The sequence below is a fragment of the Urocampus carinirostris genome, chromosome 1 (genome assembly GCF_059441175.1).
Source record: "Urocampus carinirostris isolate Australia breed hairy pipefish chromosome 1, RoL_Ucar_1.0, whole genome shotgun sequence".
Classification (NCBI taxonomy): domain Eukaryota; kingdom Metazoa; phylum Chordata; class Actinopteri; order Syngnathiformes; family Syngnathidae; genus Urocampus; species Urocampus carinirostris.
The window spans coordinates 49,442,988-49,466,364 of NC_142349.1; the positions used below are offsets into that span (position 1 = coordinate 49,442,988).

General features: G+C 39.8%; 2 protein-coding genes across 4 annotated transcripts; both read right to left on the bottom strand.

Annotated features, from left to right (window-relative positions):
- Nucleotides 1-1,162: 1,162 nt before the first annotated feature.
- Nucleotides 1,163-7,903, bottom strand: LOC148375016 (GTPase IMAP family member 7). Its single transcript, XM_088343349.1, has 3 exons — nt 7,756-7,903; nt 7,356-7,504; nt 1,163-2,997 (listed from the first exon to the last, which is right to left on the bottom strand). Exons 1-3 carry the CDS (start codon nt 7,778-7,780, stop codon nt 2,161-2,163), a joined length of 1,011 nt encoding a protein of 336 aa, XP_088199475.1. The 5' UTR covers nt 7,781-7,903; the 3' UTR covers nt 1,163-2,160.
- A 4,056-nt stretch (nt 7,904-11,959) lies between these two features.
- hmgxb4a (HMG box domain containing 4a) lies at nt 11,960-22,912 on the bottom strand. 3 transcript variants are annotated; one of them, XM_088343384.1, is made up of 13 exons: nt 22,826-22,912; nt 22,196-22,291; nt 19,537-19,673; nt 19,356-19,431; nt 18,667-19,257; nt 16,773-16,976; nt 16,513-16,691; nt 15,511-15,592; nt 15,377-15,441; nt 15,001-15,097; nt 14,759-14,913; nt 13,481-13,603; nt 11,960-12,365 (listed from the first exon to the last, which is right to left on the bottom strand). In XM_088343384.1, exons 2-13 carry the CDS (start codon nt 22,230-22,232, stop codon nt 12,321-12,323), a joined length of 1,791 nt encoding a protein of 596 aa, XP_088199510.1. In that variant the 5' UTR covers nt 22,233-22,291; nt 22,826-22,912; the 3' UTR covers nt 11,960-12,320. The 3 variants fall into 3 exon arrangements, with proteins under 3 accessions (XP_088199510.1, XP_088199494.1, XP_088199502.1); XM_088343368.1 differs by having other exon boundaries at nt 14,759-15,097; XM_088343376.1 differs by lacking the exon at nt 22,826-22,912 and adding an exon at nt 22,412-22,775 and having other exon boundaries at nt 14,759-15,097.
- Nucleotides 22,913-23,377: the final 465 nt, after the last annotated feature.

Consider the following 23,377-nt stretch of genomic DNA (forward strand, 5'->3'; position numbering starts at 1 on the left):
CCAGAAAATACAGGTCTTTTCAAAAGCAGTTATTGAGTTATTCCTTGCCCTCATGTAGGTTTTAAATCAGGGGACAGTGTAATAATAGTCTGTGGTTTGCAGTAATCTGTGTTTTGTGCTGCCCTTTTAGAGTCCGTGTGATAAAGGGCTATACAAATAAACATGACTTGACTTGACTTAGTAAGTGCAAGTATAGGATAAGTGTTGGGGAATTGTGCTTACAAAAGTCTAACGTAAACTATAGTTTGCCACTACTGTTACTAGCCAGTAGATCTTAAAAATGTTATTGCATATTTTATATATTACGTATTTTAAAAGAATACATTATTACATTGTGGATTAGTTTTGCCTGAAATAGTAAGTTTTTGTTGTGGTAGTTAAAAGGAAAAATGCCACCCTCACGCCCTGTTGTGTGTGTTAAGAACACTTTTTACACACACTTTTTGTCATGATAACTGATGTGACTCAGCTGTGCCCGCTCATTTGGCGCCAACTGCCGCGGGTTCTGATTGGCTCCCTGTCAGAATTTGAACCCAGTCCTGTCTGTCCCCTGTTGTCAGTCCATCTGCGAACCTCAGTGTATACTAGGCAAGCCTTTTTCGACCCTGACTCCAACCTGTGCCCTTTTTGCTCCCGTGTGTCTCCGGCTACGACCCGTTTTGATCCTGAATACGTCTGCTCCCACGTCCCGACTTACGACCTGTTTTTTGATCCCGACCACGTCTGCTCTCCCGTCCTGGCTTACGCCCCGTTTCTGAACCCGACCACGTTTTTGCTCTCCAGTCCCGGCTATCGACCTGCTTTTTGCGTCCCCGACACCGCCATAGCTCGCTACGGAAGATCCACTTCCGTGTTCGGATCACAATCAGAGTACGAGAGCGACTTGCTTCCCGCGCCTAGCGAACACCAGATCGTGGGCGCAGCTCTTCCTCTTTCCTTTAATAAAAATTGTGAGAAACCAAACCCAATTGGGTCCTGTTTCCGTTCTGGTCCTGACAGCCTTGTTAAAATAAGGCTTGTTGTTTAAAATGATACGTAGGCGGCCATTTCATTACCAACATGCTTTAACTAAGTGTTTTGCTTCACTATTGGGTAACTGTCTGAAAATGGTTAGCAAACATAATACTGGTTATTGAGTACGATAATTCAAAAGTCAAACAAGTTGAGCAGTCTCAAATTTAATCTCAAACAAGCCAAACAGAAATCGTTTTTTTTTCCCTGTAACAAAAGCAATGACATGAAATGACCAACTGCCATGAGCTGCTTAGCCTTGCAATGCATTGTGTACAGGGTTGGGTAAAGTTACTTTAACTGGATTACTTTCAATTACTTTTGGATTACTCCAATACCAAATATGCTAATAAAAGACAAAAGAAACTAAATATGAATACAATTACTGTCGTGATTGCTAACTCGAGTCACCGGGAGCAATCACGTGGACACCCTCTGATTGGCTAATTTTCCCTTCTTAAGCACGCTACGCCCAGACCTCTTCGTCTGAGGATTACGTTTGTACCCTGTATGACTCTCCTGATTACCTGTTCGGTCTTGATCTGTTTACCTGATTCTGCCTGCCTCCGATCCGACCTGCTTCCGTCCCACGCTACAATCTCCTCTCCAGTCCCGGTAAACTTGACCTGCTAGACTTCCGCACTCCATTTGGCTACGTGTTCCGAAGCTACCTTCCCGGCTCCGCTGCTGACGTCCGACAGCCATCGCGTCTCCCGCTAGCCCTGTACTCTTCCCTAAATAAAGAACTGTAACGAACGCTCTGGGGTTTCCTGTTCTGTTCTGGTCCTTCTGACAATTACTAAATTTTTTGCAGGCTTGGAGTAACGGAATACATGGAACGGCAAAAATGATGTTGGCAAGCTGTTTGGATTTATTTTTATTTTGTTTCTGTCGCATTTTATGTTGGTTTTGCCGGAGATCAAAGCCAGGAGAGAAAGCTTACCACATGTTGTGAGTCATAATTGTATTCATATTTACTTTCTTTTGACTTTTATTAGCATATTTGGTATTGAAGTAATCCAAAAGTAATTGAAAGTAATCCAGTGAAAGTAACCCTACCTAACCCTGGTTGTGTACATATAGAAGAGACTCAGGTGCTGTTTTTAACACTACAAAGTATTGTGGCAATATGCACTCTAATTATAAGAATTATTTTGTTTTGTGCGTTTTCCTCCTACGCACTTCTGTGGCCACTGAACCCACGGTGGCGCCCACCATGCCCCCAATGGGCCCGCCGACAAACAGCCCCACTAGCGCCCCGAGCAGGGCCTCCCTTCTCACCATTGCAGGCAGCCACTTCAACCATCCCACTAACCTTTCCCAAAAGGCTCGAAGAGGAGAGGGGGGCAACATGCTGCAAGTGGGGAAAAGATGATCCAAGGCTAAATTTAGGTCCCCTACGCTTTTTAATGCCTCTTCCAGGAATTCCTCCATGTCTTCATCTGTCGCCACTGAATTCACAAGTGATGAAGGATCATTGTATGCTTCCATTCTCTGTCTTAATATTTCCTTCTGCCTCTTCCTTACTCGATCGCTAACTTCCTGGTACAACGTGCAGCTGAAGGGTTTCCCCTCGCTCTCTTTGACCACCTGTTCGATTTTCTCCAACAGCTCCTCGACCCGGCTCTCTTCTGCTTTCCCGCATGAGACATCCAGGGTGTGATGTCGCCCGCCGCATCTTTCCAGTAGCACAAGGAGGTCTTTGCGCCACGTAACAAGGAAATCGTCCAACTTCTCATCTTCCTCCAGCTCATCCATGTTCCCGAAGAGGATGATGGTGTGTCCGCTGACCGCAGAGGTACCGAGCAGCTCCTCCAACACATCGAGTACTTTGGACTCTCCATCGGACGGCTGGTTCACAGACACGCACAGCAAAAACACGTGTGGCCCTGGGCTAGATAAAGTAATCAGGGAGGAGATGTATCGTTTTCTTTCCTCTGTCTTGCAATCAGAGCTGAACCAATCCGGACTGGAGACCACCAGTACCTACACATTCATGATGAAAGACAGTCCGGATGTCAGTGTTATTTAAGGGTGTGCTGCATCGTCTGTTGTGACCTTATAAATATTTTCTCTATTAAGTAAGTGTTCCACAATGCCCAACTAAATTCATAGAACACCTATACTTAATCTTCACTGCTCCTGTCTGTATCTTAATTCACACCGCTTTTTGAGATTTGCAACGCATCAGGTAGAAAGGGAGAGGGAAACAGGAGGGGAGGTTGGAGAGTGATTTAAAGTCAGACCCGTCATTATGTTTTTGTTAGCTGAGCATGAAAATGGTGAAAGCAAGAAAAGATCTGTTCCAAATACCGTATTTTCCGCACTATAAGGCGCACCTAAAAGCCTTTATTTTTTTCAAAAGCTGACAATGCGCCTTATAATACAGTGCGCCTTATTTATGGATCAATTTTAAAATTGCAAAGTCTTCCAACTAACTTGCAGCCGCCGACTCGATTTTCCCCCGAACGCCAAATAGTACGCGGTGTATGCTGGGATTTATTTACCGGCGTTTCATTGGCTAACCAATGTGTCAATCATCATTTGAATCAATCACTATTGGCTAAAGTTATTCGGAGGTCAAGGGGCGGATCCTTTTTATCATTTACAGGCTGGCATTGGCTTAAACGGCAACACAAAGCCTGCAATTGGCCAAAACAACGGTGTATGCTGGGATTTATTTACCGGCGTTTCATTGGCTAACCAATGTGTCAATCATCATTTGAATTGATCACTATTGGCTAAAGTTATTCGGAGGTCAAGGGGCGGATCCTTTTTATCATTTACAGGCTGGCATTGGCTTAAACGGCAACACAAAGCCTGCAATTGGCCAAAAAAGATGAATGTTAATGGCACGTGGCTGACGGCATAGAGAAAGCATTTTTTTCTATTCTGTATTTGAAATTATTTTATTCTCCTGGATTTACTACCCTCACAGATATAAGAGGACATTGGCTGCACATTATTATGAACACAACGACTTCGGTGAGCTACTTCGGCTATGTATTATCCCTGTATCCGGTTTCAGACTGAACTCGATGTTTCTGTGATAAGCAGTGCAGATAATGGATGGAATGGAGTGTCTATTTTTAAATTAAACTCAATTCCAAGTGTTTATTGTCATATGCACAGTAAAGTTGCGAGCGAAAAAGAAAATAGAAACTCAGGAATGGTTGGCATTTCTTGAATCCCAAGACTTGAACCTTCCGAATGATGGAACGATGCATTTGAGTGACCTCGTACGGACACCGCATCCGCACGTGTTCTCGACACGTATTTGCGTCTTTGCAAGCTTTGGGAATGTTAAGGGGGTAATAAGTTGGACTTAACTATCTGACTGTTTTGTCCACGTTCCCATTGTAGCGCCTTATAATCCGGTGCGTCTTATCTATGTCAAAAATTGGACCAAAAACTATTTTTTCGGGGTGCGCCCTATAACCCGGTGCGCCTTATAGTGCGGAAAATACGGTACAGTCAAATATCAACCCATAGAGCCAAAAGGGATACAAAAAAATTAAGAGTTTATTTGAGTCTGTCTAAGAAATGCACGTATTTGCACGCGCATAATGAATGAGGCTGCAATACTGACTTTAAGCAGGAGATGTCAGCAGAGAATGAGTTTCAAATTCCGTACAGCACCTTTAAACAATGAAGATATGAGCGTTTTTTTAGATATGGGTCTATACAATTTATAAAAGGCCATAGAGTGCCCGTGAATTTTGAACCTGTTGCACGTGGAAAGTAATTAATACTTATTGCATGGATGTAGTAAAAAAAAAACCTGCAGAAAGGAAAACTGTAGCTGAAGAAAAGAAAATTATCTGTTTTAACTTACTTTTAGCACAGCTGTTTGAGGCGGAACACGTTAGGTAGGAGGAACGTGACATCATACTTGTCCCCGTGTTTTTTTCTTCTTTCTATTTGTTGGTGTAGCATGAAAATGGTGATTGTAAAAAGACTTATATCAAGTATAGTCCAAACGCCCACCCAAACACCCAAAAGGATTTTAAAAAAAAATGAATTTATTGGAACGAGTATAAGAAATGCACTAACTCACACGCGCATCGTTAACGAGCTGGCATAGGATGCAATGATGGCACGATCAAGGAGATGGCAGCAATGGGTCAAAAAGTTCCAAATTCCATACAGCTTGAAATAACATTGTGATTGACACCAGGTCAACTAAGCAATTGCCTAGCGAGCCTCTCCCTAGAGGGGGCGCTGCTGAAACTGCAGGTGTTTTTTTTTGTTTTTTTTTCAGTTACAGTCGCTCAAGTAAAGTAATTAATAAACGAGGGGAGCCTGCTCCTCACCAGTCTATTTGAGATGCTTTTTTTCCCTCTTGTTACTGGTTAATATGCGTGGTTTCCTCTGAAATTCTGGGTTGTTGACTTTTACATTTTTTGAGTACAAAAAAAGGTTAAAATTGTTTTATATTTGTAGATTTATAAATACTTTAATTATACTTCCTGTGTTGTTCAGTGTTAATATTAAAATGTTTATTCTTTCTTCTTCTTATATCTCTTTTTCATTTTGTTATTGGGTTTTCCCTTTGTTTCTTTTTTTACCCACTTACCTTTTTTCTTTATTTGCCCCTTTTTTAATTCATTCCTTGCATGAAGTTACATAATAATTTGTAATTTAGGGCAACAAAAACAAGGTGAAGAGCCGTTTGGGACCCAAAAGAGCCGGCTCTTTTTAGAGAGCTCAGCCGAAAAAGCCACATCTCTAAAAAAAAAAGTCAGAATTCCCATCGCTATCGTATTTGTATTTGCTCATCAAATTGAAAATTCAACAACTTTGTTTTAAGGTAACGGAAATCGTTACTTCCCTAAGGTTACTAGTTACTTTTACGATAGAGTAAAAGAAGTAGTGAGTAACTATAACTACTTTTCTAACATACCTGTCAAGCTCCACGGCTCCATGCCCTTATAGACTGTCGTATTTTCCCTTACAAAATACAAAATAATCTTACACCATATTTTTTTTTTTCAAACCGGACTGGACTGCCAACACAGAAGCTCTATGTAGGAAAGGTCAAAGCCGACTTTACTTCCTCAGAAGGCTGGCGTCCTTCAACCTCTACAAAAAGCTCCTGAAAATATTCTATGAGACTGTTGTGGCAAGCGCCCTCTTCTATGCGTGTTGGGGAGACAGCGTCTCAATAAACTGGTGAGGAAAGCGAGCTCTGTTGTGGGCACAGAGCTGGACAGCCTGACAACAGTAGCTGAGAGACGGGCACGGGAAAAGCTGCGCTCAATCATGGACAATTCATCACATCCACTACACAGCATTATATCCAGACAGAAGAGCAGCTTCAGCGACAGACTGCTGTCACAGTCTTGTACCACAGACAGACTGAAGAGATCTTTTCTCCCTCATGCCACAAGGCCCTTTAACTCCACCCGGCGGCGTAAAGGCCCACATTAAACCACACCCCCTACATTGCATATTACTGTATTTTATTGCAATGTGTATTCGGTGTAGCACTATCTAGATACTCTATATAACACGCTACAGTGGGTATTTGTATATTGTATTATTTTTGCTTTATTATTGTATTGTTCTCAGCACAGGGAGGCTGCTGGAAATGTGAATTTCCCTGCGGGGATGAATAAAGTATCTATCTATCCATCTTATTTATGTAGTTTAACATGTTGTATTGTACATGAGTTTCATTATATATTTATTGTTAATTAACATTTTGTTGTGAGATCCTGAGTAACTCGACATGAATGAGGTTTATTATAAAAAAAAAGTTTAAAAATTAAGTAGCTTGGACGTTCACTGTAGAAGGAAAAAATACATGCAAATATAATTAAGTAGAATAATACATTTTCTTATTTAAATTATGAATTCATTTTCTGCATTAAATTATTGTTGGTAATACACTGATTAAAGGGATGACCACAAACCTGTCTCATTTTAAACTCTCTTTTTTTCTCAACTTCTTTATAAAACATAATAATTCATAATTTAATGCATCAAAGCAAGTGAGCCGTTTGAGAGCCAGCTCTCTTTCATGACTTGAGCCGAAAAAGCCGGTTCTCTAAAAAGAGACAGACTTCCTTTCACTACATCAAACTGCTTGCTTTTTTGGCAACAAAAAAAATGATACCGAGATAGAGGCTTCTGCGGCGAACTCGTTTGACTTGAATGATTTGCCGTTTTGTGATAGTCGGTGTATACCGGATGGTACCCATAATTGACAAATTAGCGTTTTTCCGTACAGATTTTCTCGTACGTCGTACACGTCTTAAAATGCATAATAAACGTACTTTGTACGGCAAAACCGTATAGGTTGACAGGTATTTTATAACAATAATATTTACCGGATGTCATACCTGTCTGCCTGCAACTTCTCCTCGGAATCGAACGCACTCATTTTCGATAAGTTCGTCTTTTTCCTGGTGGTTGTCTCGCAGGCCCAGGATGTTGCAAACAGTAGACCGCCCTCCTGTACCGCTGCGGCCCAGCACGACAAGCCTCAACTCTGCGTAGGATGAAAGGCGACATTGGGCGTGCCATACGCCTTATGACATTTTTGCAATATGTCATGCTACTCACAAACAAAACTGAAGACCTGGTGACATAATTGCTGTTTCAATTTCTTTCAGTCACCAGCCACCATTCATTTTATGATGTTTTAAGGTATGACACAAACTTTTCTACTGTCACGTCATGGCATTTTTGCTCGCCATGATGCGACATGTAACAAGCGAGCAGCAGCTTTCTGTGACCTACCCGTTTGTGGAGCAGAAGCGGGCATGGCGAGCGCTTGGTTTGTTGCCTTATTTAGGGAAGAATCGGGCAGACACGCTTCCTCATTCCTGAAGGATGGCGCGCCTTCTCCGACGGTCGAATGGAATTCAGTTTTGGGGCGCAGCGCCCACTACTGTGCCTTCTGATACTCACGCCAGTGGCTATGGGCGGGACATGGGGCGCATACATTTTGTGAGAATTCAAAAAAAATCAAAACAATCAAAGTTAAACTCTGTTACGCATGCACACTATTTACTCACAGAACAGACAGACAATCTACTGTAGAACAGGGGTGCCAAAGATGCAGCCCAGGGGGGGCGAATCAGGCCTACCAAGAGATTGAATCCAGCCCGTGAAACAATGCTGAGAGAAGTGCAGGAGATAAACAGGGTTGGGTAGGGTTACTTTAACTGGATTACTTTCAGTTACTTTTGGATTACTCCAATACCAAATATGCTAATAAAAGACAAAAGAAACTAAATATGACTAAAATTACTAAATTTTGTGCAGGCTTGGGGAGTAACGGAATACATGGAACGGCAAAAATGATGTTGGCAAGCTGTTTCTGTCGCATTTTATGTTAGTTTTACCGGAGATCAAAGAGATCAAAGCCAGGAGAGAATGCTTACCACGTGTTGTGAGTCATAATTTTATTCATATTTAGTTTCTTTTGTCTTTTATGAGCATATTTGGTATTGGAGTAATCCAAAAGTCATTGAAAGTAATCAAGTTAAAGTAACCCTACCCAACCCTGGAGATAAATATATTTCCATTCGATGTCACTAAACCCAGGCACCACTCACAAAACAATTGGAGCTGTATTCCTCTCTGTCTCTTTGCCTCTATCTTTCTCACTACTTCTTTCTTTCTTTCTTTCTTTCTTTCTTTCTTTCTTTCTTTCTTTCTTTCTTTCTTTCTTTCTTTCTTTCTTTCTTTCTTTCTTTCTTTCTTTCTTTCTTTCTTTCTTTCTTTCTTTCTTTCTTTCTTTCTTTCTTTCTTTCTTTCTTTCTTTCTTTCTTTCTTTCTTTCTTTCTTTCTTTCTGTCTTTCTTTCTTTAACCCTCTTTACTCTTTCTCTGTCTCTCTTTTTTCATTTCTCTCTTTGTCTCCATCTCTTCCCTCTCAGTCACACCGTGTTTCTCTTTCTTTTTTATCTCATTTGTCTATTTTCTGTTTCTTTCTCTCTCTTTATCGTTCTTTCTCTCTGTCTGTTGGTAATGGAGTAATCCAAAAGTCATTGAAAGTAAAAAGTCATTGTGTCTTTTGATCTCTTTCTTTTTCTACTGCTCCCCTCCTCTGTTTCCTTCTCCCTTTCTCAGTTTCTTTCTCACATTCTCTTTTTTTCTCTCGCTCTCCCTTTCTCTCCCCCCCTCTTTTTCTCTTGCTTTTTTCCATTTCTTTTTTTTTCACTCTTACACTACAAAACCCACTCCCGTTAAACCTTTTTTTGGACTATGTTGCTCCTGAGCTTAATTGAGTTAGATACCCTTAATGTATAATGAAAACAAAGATAAACAAGTAAACACGTTTGATATTTACCGAATAAACAACACACACAATCCTTGCAACATCGTTCTTAGTTCTTTCCCCACGTCAGTTAATTCAGTCTTGCTTATTACACGTAGCAGTGTATTTATGAAAGAATAAATTCTGCACAAAAATTGTGATACGACATACACAATTTGAAATGATCAAAACACGTTGACAGGTATGGGGGTAATAATAATAGATGAGACTGTCGTCTGGGGACGAGTCTCCTGTTACTGACACATTTTCATTCATCAAAATTCTTGTTTGCTTCCCCCTAAATAAGGGGTCTCCAACGTGGTGACCCCTCAGGACAGCTGAGGTGCCTGCGGACCTGTTCTGGTCGTTGTGATTTTCTAGTCAAATTATTTTTAGCGGTGGACCGAGTCTATTTAACCCTACTTCTAAAAATTAACCTGGTAATAACATAGTAAAAACACGGTAAGAACATGGTAAGTTATTTTAGAAATGCATACCAAAATGGGTGCCCTTTGTTCTAACTAGTAACAAAAAGTAGCTCTCAGTTTGAAAAGGGTTTGAAGACCCCTGCCCTAAATTTTGTTCTAGATGGTTTGAATTTACATTACTGACATTGTAATAATTAAAATGTATTGGTTTTACTCCCTTCTTTGCTAAATATATAAATATACAAATAAACTTCACACAATTTGGCTAATGAAACGATGAGCATACACTGTATGTATGTATGTATAGATCAAAGTATACTTGTATTTGCAACTTCAGTAACATTTACAGAAAAGTTTAACGGTATTAAAAATGCATCGGGGGTGATTTAACTCACTAGTTCTCAACCAGTCTGATTTCAAGAACCACCATCCCAACCTAATTTCAAGCTGGGACTGAAATCAAGGGAAGAAAATCAATTTATTGAAAGGATTGTGCAGTTTAAACCAGAGACAGTGAACAAAATTCACTCACTAAAATGACTTTAATGCCTTATCTGCTGTATTTCCAAATGGCTTGTCTTCAGAGGCTTTGTTTTCAAGATAAAATCCATATCTCGTACATTCTCTGCATTTGGCCATACCATCATGTGTAAACACACCAATCCGCATTAGCAAGGATCCACGACAAACTTTTGGGTCCCAACCCATCAGTTGAGAAAGTATGATTTATATAAAACAAATCTACATGGATTAGTATTGCTATGATTTAAAATATATTTTTCAAATGAATAAAAATCATTAATAATCAAACGTAAAGCTGCTTAGATAGACACCTTGTTTTATAATATGTACAAAACCTTTCTTTTTACATTCAAATGGTAAGTTGAGTAAATCTTTATCCAATTCTTTTGTCCTCAACTCACGGGCCGGTACTGGGAAATTCTTTCCAAAGAAATAATTTTCATTTATTTTCTAGTATTAACAATTTATTTTGGAAAGAAAGTTTTATTTTGAAATCATCTCAGTCAATAGGGACATTGTGTATAATTTAGCACCGTCTAGGAGTCAAAAACAACAACTTCATAAATTAAAACAAACGATGATTTAAATTATAGGCAAGAATGCATGTACAATCATTCAAATGTGCATTTGAAAAAAAATAAACTCATAGGTTGAAAAATGTCTATTTTACATGAGTATAACCTAGAGAACTGACATGATTGTTCCACATTTTGCTGCTACGGTAACCACCCAAAAACTAAAAACCTTGTGAAAGGCGGGGCAAAAAAAAAATTAGCAGAAAAACAATTCGGTCATTTTGAGTCTCCATAGGATCTTTGTAGGATTTGTTTCCGGTTGTTACACAATACAGGAACATTTACAAGTAGTGGTCAAATATTACATAGCATTTAATGATTGTGTTATGAGTGCACTGCAGGAAAGGTCTAAATATAGGTGATAGGAATGAGTGGAGAGGTGTTGTAAAATGATAGTGGGATGATTGTACGCGTTGTAAGGGATGGGCAAGGCACCCATATGATGCGGCAGGGGTAAACAGGTGAAAGCTGTCGGGCCCTGCTGTTGAACAGAAGAGTGTGTCATCCTGACCCGAGTGTCATGGCCGCTTTCTTGTATCCCGTTTCATCTGGAGGGACGAAAGCTTGACCAACTTGGATGCAGAGGTGCTTAACTTGTTTGGGTGTTTGGTTTGGCCATGGTCCATTTTTTTTTGGTGTTTTTTGCTACTTTTCCCCTTTTTTATTTTCTTTGTTTTGTATGTTTGTCTTGCTGTCGGTCACCCCTCTCAAGGGATATGACCAGGGTACATAGTTAGATTTAATGATTGCCAGAGAACACAAATTCGTCGTGTTTATTTGTATGGCCCTTAATCACAAGGTCTCAAAGGGCTGTACAGACCACAGATTATTGCAAACCACAGACTATTATTACAGAATCCCCCTGATCAAAAACCTACAGGGCAAGGAAAAACTCAAAAACCTCAACATGAAGAAAAGAAACCTTGAGAAGGGACCGCACATGAGGTAATCCCCCTTCCAGGATGAGCAAAATAGATGTTTAAAATATTCTTTTAAAAGGTGTGTTTCAAAGGGTTAACATTTTAGGACCATTTGATTCACTTCTATTAATATACAGTATCTGCCAAATTAACATCTAACATAACACATACCGGAAAACCCTGCACCACAACCCAGTGTTTTCATAAAATCATCAAGTTAAAGGAGACTACCGACAAAGGTTGCAAAATGCAGATGTTTATTAAACCATACAGAAACCAAAATTAAAAAATAAAATAAACATAGGCACACTCACACGCACAGAGACAAGACTCATTGCTGTAAAGTAGCAATATTATTTCTTACGAACCCAGGATGTACAGTTTGAATGAAAGTACTGGAAGTGGCTAAAACCTTTTTCCGCTAAAATATTTTCTTTAAAAGGTTTACAATGACAATAATACAACCATAAAAATGTTTTTAAAAAATCTTTAAAACAGAGACTAGAAATGTCTGGAGTTTGTCAAAATTTAGTGGCAACTAATATAGTCCAATGTCTTTTGCTGCCAAATTTCTCAAGCAGGCTTGCTCTCCATCACTCACAGCCCAGGCATGATGTAGGCGACGTTGTCCAACGTATTTGACTGAAAAACAGATGAAAAACATTCTTGTCAGAAATTGCCACTATGTAAGACAACATTACTAAGGTGGCCCTTCTATATACGAGATTAATTTGCCTCTTGTTTAAATGAATTTCTTGTATCTTGAGCACATTTTCCTCATGAGAAATAACTGAAAACCATTTCATCAGTTCCTGGCCTCCCAAAGTATCCAAGTTAACCCTATAGCTATTAAACATGATATTTCTGATCACTAAAACACATTCAAGTCGTAATTTAAAATAAAAAAATACATTGACAGGATAAATAAGATATTAACAAAATAAAATGCAGGTTTTTATTAGCAGTTTGAATGGAGAAACACGGTAGTTGCTAGTGGAGATGTATGCGTTATGCTGGATGAGTGGGGGAGCAGGAGAGACTGTTGACGATACGTAAGCACTATATGGAGTACCATCCAGCCACTATCTGCACCGCTTATCCTCAGTAGGGTCGCGGGAGTGCTGGAGCCCATCCCAGCCATCTTCGGGCAGTGGACACCCCGAACTGGTTGCCAGCCAGTCGCAGGGCACACAGAGACAGACAACTCACTCGCTCATTCACATCTAGGGACAATTAGGACCGACCAATAAACCTGGGGTGCATGTTTTTGGAATGTGGGAGGAAACCGTAGGGCCCAGAGGAAACCCACGCATGCACGGGGAGAACATGCTAACTCAACACAGGAGGTTCAATCTCATGACCTCAGAACTTTGCCGCACAGGCGCTAACCACTGTGCCGCCGTGATGCCGTAAGCACTTACTGTTCACTTAAAATAACCTCACCTTTTTATTGTTTGTTTTTGCAACACTTTTACTATCTAAATGTCATTCGAAAAAAATAAATATCCATGGGGATTTGTGTTTCCCTCCTATTCAAATCATGGAAATATGTAAAGCAGGTGTCATTAAAAAGAGATGGAGCACGTCCAGTTGCCACTTTTTTCACAGTTTCAAGAGGTAGCATCTGGAAATTCAAATAACTTTGATTTTCTCCAGTATGTTGGGCAGGATTTTTGCTTGAAATGTTGTATCTCGAATTTCTCGTTTCTTGTACATAGAGGAGCTGTGTATCAGAATAATGTTCCTTATATTTTTACCAGCACATTGCGTGGGCATCCATTTAATTGTGGTATTTGAGCAGTGAGACACGTCAGAGGCCCCAAGGCGCACAAGATGGAATCAAGAAGAACCGAGAGGCTTCCAGAAACCGCCACCATGCCCTAAAAAAATACAGAAAATAGTAATGGTCATTAGGAGCACAGACTTACATAGTCTTAGGTAAGGAAAGTTGCGAGACACAGACTTTTTGTTTTTTTTTCTTCTCCAATTCCTAGTAGAGCACTTATTCAGCAGAATTGTTATATGATTTGTGACTAAAGACTAGTTCAGGGGTCGGCAACCCAAAACGTTTGGGGGAAAAAAAAAAACTAAACAAAAGAAACCCAAATTTTTCTGAAGGCGCAAAAAAAGAAATGCCTTATATATGCCTCATAAGGAATGAAACACATGCTGTATGTATCTATATCAGCAATATCAGCTTATTATCAAAATGACTAAGTTGAATGTGAAGAATGATGCCAAGTGACTACTCTGTTTAAAGTTTAACTTCATAACAATATTAATGAATTACAGTCTGATTTACTGCCTATATTTTGAGAATTCAAAAAAACAACAACAAAAGCGAATGTCCATAATGTGCCCCTTATCTGGGGGAACAAAAAGAGTGCAGTTAAACACAGCATGCCTTTATAAAAAAGAAATAGCAGCGTTTTGAAAATGTAAAGTAAATAAAATCACATGAATACAGTTTCAGTTTGATTTATGCGCAGTTTTTTAAAATCTTTTTACCTTTGGGGCCACCGCCGATCACACACCTGCTGGGCTTGTGATATTGCCCCTTTAAAAGGGGCAAAGCTTAGGCTAGCAAAGCTCGACTAACACGAAACGGGAGCAAGGAAAAAAGCAAAGGAGACATATGCCACAGTTGTGCATTATGTCTAAATTTTCCAGACGAGTTCAAACCTGAGAGTCACGACTTCCCATCACAATTTATTACTTTGCTGTGTTCAAGGTGTGTTTCTACCACCCAATACCACTGAGAGAGTGGCAGTCAGTTCCCACCCATGAACTCGCACCAGCTCATCTTCCCTCTCCTCTCATAGTTACGCCCCTAGTTAAAATGTAATTTTTTTCTACATATTTTTACAGCATTAGAAAACGTTAAAAGTGTTTGTCTTCCTACAGAGACAAATTATATATACTCCTCCCCCTTCTTTTTCACTTTGTAAAATTGTTTGGAAAAGTGCCAGGGAGCAACTCGGCAGCGCTCCCAAGCCACATGTTGCCGAACCTCGGACTAGTTAAAATTAACTTACCTCTGTCTCCTGGAGCCGATGGCCAATCAGGGATAAAGACTCTCCAAGCAGTTGGAGGTGAGCTGCTGCATCTATGGGATCCACCTCAGGCACTCGCACAGGTGAAAGAGACATGTTGGCTGGTGCTCGATTGGGAGAAACCATCCCAGACTTGGCTAGGAAACCAAAGACGCTCATAAGAACCACAAACGATTTTTTGCAGTTTTTGTCAGGTTTGATGAAAGAGTGCAAAAAAGGTGTACCTTTGCTTTTGCTTTCATTTGAGCTTTTGTGTTTGATAGTGGTGGCTTCAGCCTTGTTTTGTTTGTGTTGCAGGTACTGGGCTTTCTGCCTCCAAAACTGCAGGAGTAATAAAAAATAAAAAAAAAGATAGAGAAGAAATCCAATGGACTACATCTTTGTTATTGGCACAAAAAAAGCCCGGGAATCATTTTCAAACACAATAATGGGGTAAGCACCCTAGCAACAGAGACATTGGAAGTATCAGAGCAATGTTAAGAGCAATTCAAATTATTAAACTACAAATTTACGAAAAGTATTGCACAATAAATAAAAAAAAACACATTATTCCCCTACAAGAGTTCAGGTTAACATCAGCAAAATAAAAGGGCCGCTTGCCAGTTTGTCTTTTTCCGGCATCCTCTTCCATACCTCTCCCAACTTTTTGCTCAGTTCACCAAAAACTATAAGGCAGATGAGCACACATTGTTAAAATTGCATCAAAATAAATTGTTTACAACAATGTTAGATACCCAATCCTGGCTGTTCCGCAGTTATGTTCACTCTATACTCCTTGCAAAACACTTGATATGCAGATGCACTCTTCTTCTTGGGCTGAAGGAAGACAAAAACAAGAACTTTAAACAATATGTGTTACGTGCATATATTGCAGTTGCGAAACTCAACAACTGTTATAAATAAAATTAAAAAAGCTTCTTAAAAATGCTTGCTCTAAACAATTTGACTACAGAAAGAATATATTAACATATATTACATATATTGTTTTTTGTAACAGCACAGCTAAGTCCAAAAATACATGTAAAAAATGGATTTTTCCTAAATAAATCAAGCTGCATTTCGGAAAACTAGACAATTACAAATGCTTTGTTTAATTTTACCCGCTTCTCACATATTTTTTTTCAATTCCACTGGTTGAGTCACTTATAAGGTAATTCTGTTTCCAATATTGGGCACGTAAAAAGGAGATCCCATCAAATGCCAGTTAGTTATTTTGATTACTATTGTGCACTGTTGTTTGTTGTTTCTTCATTTTCCTCATGTTGATGTTTTTGAGTTTTTCCCTGCCCTCATGTAGGTTTTAGATAAGGGGATGGTGTAATCATAGTCTGTGCAGCCTTTTGACACTCTTTGCGATTAAGGGCTATACAAATAAACATGACTTGACTATTCTGAACTTTTTACATCATTGTCAGTATCAGCCAATCATGTTATTGTTCTTTGTTTTCACACCATTTAAGGCAGATCTGCTTTTGCAACAGAGGATATTTAATAAAAAGATAGGGATCGGGGCAGTGCTTAAAGAACAGGTTGGGATTTCTTATACAGGGGTTTGGGCTCCTATTCTCCTTGCGAGTTCAAAATCCTTGAGGTCTTCTCTCCTTATTTTGAATGTCTACTAAGGACAAAACTTATCGGTCACAAAAGGGCAATATTTCAACACAATTATTTTCTATTTCCTATCACAAAGTGGCTGGGGAATATATGCAAACGTATCCGTGCGAGAAAAGACTCACCTTATCTTTGTCTTTGTCGTGCTTCTCCCGATCTTTCTCCTCTTTCTTCTTCTTTTTCTCTGTCGTTCCTTCACTGCTTTGTTGCTGGTGTGCAGGGACAGGCGTGCCCATGGCATACATTGGACCAACGGCACTGTGAGACACGGTGGGATGGGAGTTTCCGTGGCTCTTTGATGAATCTAAAGAAACACAAGTATTTAATTTGATTGTATTAGGACATGTGCTGTGAACAGAAGTATTTATGAGCTATTTGACAGCACCTCCAAAGCCTTTGCTGTACTTTTTGTCCTTTCCGCTCTTATCTTTGGATCTGTCTTTCTCTTTGTCCTTTTTCTTTTTGCTTTTTTTGCTCTTCTTCTTCTTCTTGGACTGGTGAGTGTATGAGTCATCTATAACCAATTCTCCCGCCTCCAGCTCTACTCCTGACGACGAGCTGTCATCTAGTATGCCCCCTCCGTAATGACCTTGAGGGAAAGCACATTGAAAGTAGATCATTTTGAACAACAAGGTCGCATCTTGTGGATGCAAAACATAGCAGAAAGGGGAACAAGTCAATTACTATTTGATCAATTGTTAAATGTGTGTATTGCATGTATATTTCATTGTTTATTGTGCTCTAAATTGTAAGTTGGACAGGAATTATAGTGCCCAATTAGATCAAACATGGCACTTTGAGTACGCCATATGAAAGATGAACGATGTCTTGGAGATTTAGAGTTGTATCAACTTTTTCAACCTTTCCGTCATATCTAAATTTCTGTTTGTCACTGCGAACACAGTCAACTTCGTGTTTTTGCTCAATTCATCTGTAGTCACAGATTGCAAAGCAATCACGATTCCAGTTTACCCTACCATCTCTTTAAAATGTCTGGTAGCAAGTTTTTGTACATAAAACTGCGCGGAAACACATTGCATGTTTGTTATCGCATCCATGATCACACTATATTGATACAATAGAATTTATCAGGTGAAGTGCATTTGAAAACTTAATTATAAAAAGGTATTTAGATGTCAAACATCTGGAATATACAGTAACTGAAAAAAACAATTAGAAACAATTTTCTTAGAATATTTGAAAGTTCTGACTGTGTATCTGGTCTTTGAATGCACGACAAGTCCATTTTGATATTATTGCTCGTACAGTGCTCCAGGAAATATTTTCAGATTTCAGATTTACTTTATTGTCATTCTAGGACACGTGTATACAGAACGAAATGTCGATACATCTGACCCGCACAGTTACTTTGAACGTCAGCCGGGATAGATAAGATTAACCATGTCTTCGTCAGAATTTTAGCGCAGCAGTTCGTCATCTCGCAGTTCGATGCCACTTCCAGTTGTTAAATGGTCCAGTTTATTGTCCAGAGAGCGAACGTTGGAGAATGGATGGGAGAGGCGTTTAGCCTTTAGCCTAGCTGTTAGCACGGCCCGACAACCTCGCTTCCTCGTCCGGCGGTCACGCCCTGTCTTGCCACTCTGCTTCGCTGCTTTGTAGGCCGCTGGGTCTTGTTGACATAGCAGTCCGTGGCTAATAAACACTCCCGAGTGGTCGTAGCACCGAGCGCTTGATGTCTGGATGATCGCATATCCAGCAAAAAAAAAAAAACTGCGATCGTATCTTAATCTGCAGTTCGAGCCGACTTTGTGCGCCGTCAAAACTGAGTCGAAGACTGGGTCTTATGGCCGACGTGTAAAAAACTGTTGCGAGCCGATGCAGCCGCAGCCGAACAGGGGCGCCGCCATGATGTGATATATGTAATATGTAATATGTAATGTAAATGTTACAAAATGTTCTTGTATCCCATTCCTGTTTTAAACTTTTGCATAACTTAAATTCAGATGCACCTGGTGTGTACTTTGGTTTGTTAATTATGCCTGTTCTCCAATGTCTCCTTTCACAGACCTAAGAGCCTATTACAGAGCAAGAGCATTTAAACTGTGCAATAATGATGCAATAAGAAAAAAACGTTTTTTAATGCTTTCGCTAGGCATTGTAATAATTTCGTACCTATAGTGTGTCTTAAATGGGACTAAATTCGCGTCCTTTTTTTTAAATGTGACTCTTGATTTTACTTTGGGTGATAATAGAGCTGCAATCGTACTGATGGTCTGTCAAGTAAAAATTCCTTTGCCCCATAAAAAAAGTGGTCTCACCTTCCACTTCCACCTCTTTCCCAACCACCGGCAGAGGATCTCGACTGTGTTGTGGCTTTTTCTTGGATGATTTCGACATCTGCATCCGCTCTCGATCCTTCTCTCTTTTGCCACTTATCTTGGAGGAGTGGTGAGCTGTTGGGAAAACCTCAGTCTCCTCTTTCTCTGGTGACATAATCAGTTTCATTCGCAGTCCGTCAGCCTCCCGTAATGTTAGGGGATCCTCTTTGAGCGCACCGCTGTGGAACAGTGAAGATTTTGAGGAAGAAGAAGAGTGCTTCTTGCTGGAAGACGATGACAACGGTGACGATGACAAGGGGCGGGAATGAGACAATGAGTGGCTTCCCTTGCTTCCACTGCTGCCGCCCTCCCGCTTTCGCTCTTTTGAGGAGTGTGAGGACATGGAGGGATAAGAGGGTTTTTTGTGTAAATTGGAACTAGGGTCAGTTCCTGTGGCCAGGGGAGAGGTGATCGCTTGCAAAAGACCCATTGCTGTATCTGCCGAGTGGGAAGATGAAGGAGAGAGTGTCGGCGAGCGCTCGACAGATTTGTGCTTCTTTTTGTGTGAGAGGTGGCCTGAGCCTTCATGCTCTGATAACAAAGAAACAAAATGGAAATATTGTAGATAGAGATATTTTCTCAAATAGTGTCTCCATAAATGGGCAGGTGTATCCCCAACTGGAACTAACCTCTGTAATAGTAGTCATCACTGTATTTCTTTTTCTTTTTATGCGAGTCCCCTCCCAGCAAGAATAGCTCTGAATCCTAGTAAGTAAAAAACAAACAAAAAAACAACACAATTGTCACCATCATCATTCACCAAAAATAAGGACTTTTGCATGAGGAAATAATGTAGTTATAGGTATATACCTTCGGTCGTTTTTTGGAAGACTTGCGGACCTGAGCTGCAATTTCCTCCTCCTCCCGTAAAAGATCTTTGTATGATCTCCTCTTCTCCCTTTGGCTACGACCAGCGACAAGACTCCTCTCTCCCTCCAATCCAATCTCTTGATCAAAAAAAAGGTTTTAAGTTCATATCTAAATCAATAATGTAATATTGATTTAGCAGGGTATCATGGCACAACAATGTTTAATGCATTAGTGTCAAGGTGTTGCAGAAAAATATCCCATTATATCCAATTGATCTAAAAATTAGTTTAACCAAAGACAATCACATGATTGTTATTTAAGATTTTCCTGAGATGTATAGTGAATGGCAGAACAACATTTTTCGCTAGATGGCAAAAAGTACCTGTTGAAGATAAATAAGTCAGGATTCCTTGATTATGATATTGAAAAAGATCAGTCTATTTATACTATAGCACATATGATCATGTCGTGGAGCGCAAGACCATGAAAAATAATTTATCTTTGTTATTTTATAATTTATGAAAAGGATATCTAGAATTTATTTGTCTTTAATACGTGTGAATTGTCAAAAACTTGGGCAGCATGGCGGCGCAGTGGTTAGCGCATGGGAGGTCATGAGATCGAACCTCCTGTGTGGAGTTTGCATGTTCTCCCCGTGCATGCGTGGTATTCCTCCGGGCACTCCGGTTTCCTCTCACATTCCAAAACATGCATATCAGGTTAATTGGCCGGTCCAAATAGTTCCTAGGGGTGAATGAGTGAGTGGATGGTTGTATGTCTCTGTGTGCCCTGCGACTGGCTGGCAACCAGCTCAGGGTGTCCCCTGCCCACTGCCCGTAGATAGCTGGGATAGGCTCCAGCACCCCCGCGACCCTACTGAGGATAAGCAGTGCAGATAATGGATGGATGGATGTCAAAAACTTGACTTTTCTGTTCCATTCCTATTAGTTTTAAAAATTGAAAAAAATAAAATGAAAATGAAAAGACTTCATAATGCGTGATAAAAGGGAGATTAGGCAATTGATAAACACACGCTCACAAAAATTTCAGTTTTTAAAGCTTACCTATCAATGTATCAATGTCAAAGTAAATTTTATTTGTCAATTTCCTCAGATGTACTTGACATACAAGGAATCCAAATTTTGTTTCACACTCTGAATTTTGATTCCTTGTATGGCAGGAATAATGACAATTGTGTTGTGAGGCATTTGAATTTTCAGAATTTTGGGCACTTCAAGGGAAAAATATTATTTAAACAAAAAAAGTTGGATCCCTCCTGTTAAGAGGGCAACCTTCCTTAGAGGCTTTTCAGTTATTATTTGAAAATCCAGGTGCCGTTAAATCAAATGTTTGATTGCAGTGCAGATATTGTTTTTTGATGTTGTGTGATGACAATTGGAGGGGTCGAGAAAAATCACAACAAAAAAATAGGTCTGAGCTTTTAAGCCGCGAAAAGTGTTATTTGCACCTTAAGAATTTGTATTGATTAAATGGGTGCCTGGCGCTCTGATTGAGACACTACACTCCAAAATCGGTTGGGTTGAAATAACCCAGGCTCAAGATCAATAATGGACGAACCCATTTTTTGGGTTGGTTAAGGCCAATGTTAAAATTATCTCTGGGAGTGTGGTGAGAGTCAAAGGATTATTTTTTAAATGGCTAATATTGACCCAAGTATTGGGTTAGTCCCATTTTTGACCCAGAAGTCTATTCTATTTTTTACCAACAAACACTAGAGTGTGGCGAAACCTTGCCTTGGGTTGCAACAATTTGTCGAATTTTATTTCATTCTATTGGTGACAATGAATTAACAACTGCAGCATTTGTCAAAAGTGTGATAGTGTTGAGTAACAACAAAGTAATTATCAGAGCAAATTAACAATTCTTTCATGACAAGTATGTGGAGAGCTTTTTTTTTTTTTCAAGATCTCCATATGAGATGGTGTTGGGATAAATATTTTCGCTTGGTTTAACATAAGGTTATACACTTTATTTAATGCATTTTTTTTTCTTATTTTGCTAAAAGTGTACATTTAAAACACGGTAAAACAAGAAAAGGGGAATAAATGTTTTTTTAAAAGTTTAAGCTGTGGATATTTGTGCTTATTTTAGGTATCGTAGTTCTTCATTCATCCATTATCTGCACCGCTTATCCTCAGTAGGGTAGCGGCGGTGCTGGCGCTCATCACAGCCATCCTCAGGCAGTGGGCAGGGGACAACCTTAACTGGTTAAGACTGGCTTAGGGCACACAGGGACAGACACCTCACTCGCTCATTCACACCAAGGGACAATTTGGACTGGCCAATTAACCTGACATGCATGTTTTTGGAATGTGGAAGGAAACCGTAGTGCCCAGAAGAAACCCACGCGAGAACGGGGAGAACATGCAATCTCCACACAGGCGGTTCAACCTTATGAACTCAGAACTGTGTGGCACACGCGCTAACCACTGTGCCACCATGCTGCCTGGTATTGTAGTTCTTATTTTACTAAAATGAAAATATGCAAACAGAGTAAAATTTGGGGAAATAGGGAATCACATTTGATGATCATATTCTTAAGACCGTGTGCCTCAAAGGTTTATCAATGAATGCATTGGTTTAAAAGAAAAATGTTGAGAAACACTGGTGTTGTATGTGTGCTGTAAAATGTCATTACCCATCTCTCCTTTATTGCCGATCTCTTCATAAGCCATTGTTGCTCAGTTTATTTGCCAAACAGATTCACTAGACTGCATGGAGGCAGGATAGGTACCTATGAAGGTGGAATTGCAAAAGCAACATAATGGATTTTAATTTAATAACAAATCCTCAGCCAGACCAAAAACGAGAAGTGTATTATATATGATATTAACGATGTAATCGCCTCACTTACACAATTGCACATGTAATGCATTGTGCAGACATCCTCCAAACATAAGGTTGTTTTTCAAAATGCATGATAATGATATAAAGATACTATCGTGCACCCGAGTGAAAACTACTTCGTGCCTACTTTTCTCAATGATACACAAACAAACCCCCGGCTCGAATAATGTTGCCCGCCCGGTTTTTTAGGGATTTGCATGTCTGAAACGCTCCATGACGAAAAATAGCTATTTTTCCATGATTATTGTCTCACAACCCTGCGCTACCTTGCACAAGGCGAGGCCCCTGGCCACTTAACTACGATTATAACCATGCAAAGGTGCTTCCAGCTACTCTCATTTTATCACCCTCAACATTGGTCTCAAGTTGGTTTGCAAAGCTAGCAAAAAGTCGGGCGATATAGTGTTTATCAATGAATTACCTCAGTCTCTGAATTACGCGGGTCGGGCCGCCATCTTTATCCTAGCGAACATTACGTCTGCGTGAAGGGGCGGGGCTTAGGTTCTGCGACCAATCGACGTTTGGTTATGTGACGTCATCAAAGTTATCGCTGATTTTTTTTTTTTCTTCTTACATGAGCAGGTTCTGATAAATTTCATACCTATCAACTATAGGTTTCCTCGTATTTTGTCAAATCAAGTCATGTTTATTTGTATGGCCCTTAATCACAAAGAGTCTGAAAGTACTGCACAGACCACAGATTATTGCAAACCACAGACTATTATGACACCATCCCCTGATCTAAAACCTACATGAGGGCAAGGAAAAACTCAAACACCTCAACATGAGGAAAATGAAGAAACCTTAAGAAGGGACCGCACATGAGGTTATCCACCTTCCGAGATGACCAAGCTGCAATGGGTTTTGCAATAACAAATAATATATATATTGTCAACATAAGGTCTAAAGTAAAGAGAGCGTGCAAGCTTAAGGTGCAATAAGGTAGGGATTTTTGTAATCATCTACGCATAGG

Excerpts from the sequence above, each read along its gene's own strand:
- hmgxb4a (XM_088343368.1), bottom strand. The coding sequence starts at position 22,232 with ATGGCTTATGAAGAGATCGGCAATAAAGGAGAGATGG. Across the intron at positions 19,674-22,195 it reads CGGCAATAAAGGAGAGATGG|AGATTGGATTGGAGGGAGAG; the intron begins GTAATGACATTT and ends TTTTTGATCAAG. Across the intron at positions 15,593-16,512 it reads ACGACAAAGACAAAGATAAG|CCCAAGAAGAAGAGTGCATC; the intron begins GTGAGTCTTTTC and ends GTCTTCCTTCAG.
- LOC148375016 (XM_088343349.1), bottom strand. The coding sequence starts at position 7,780 with ATGCCCGCTTCTGCTCCACAAACGG. Across the intron at positions 7,505-7,755 it reads CGCTTCTGCTCCACAAACGG|AGTTGAGGCTTGTCGTGCTG; the intron begins GTAGGTCACAGA and ends CATCCTACGCAG. Across the intron at positions 2,998-7,355 it reads GAGAAGTTGCAGGCAGACAG|GTACTGGTGGTCTCCAGTCC; the intron begins GTATGACATCCG and ends ATGAATGTGTAG.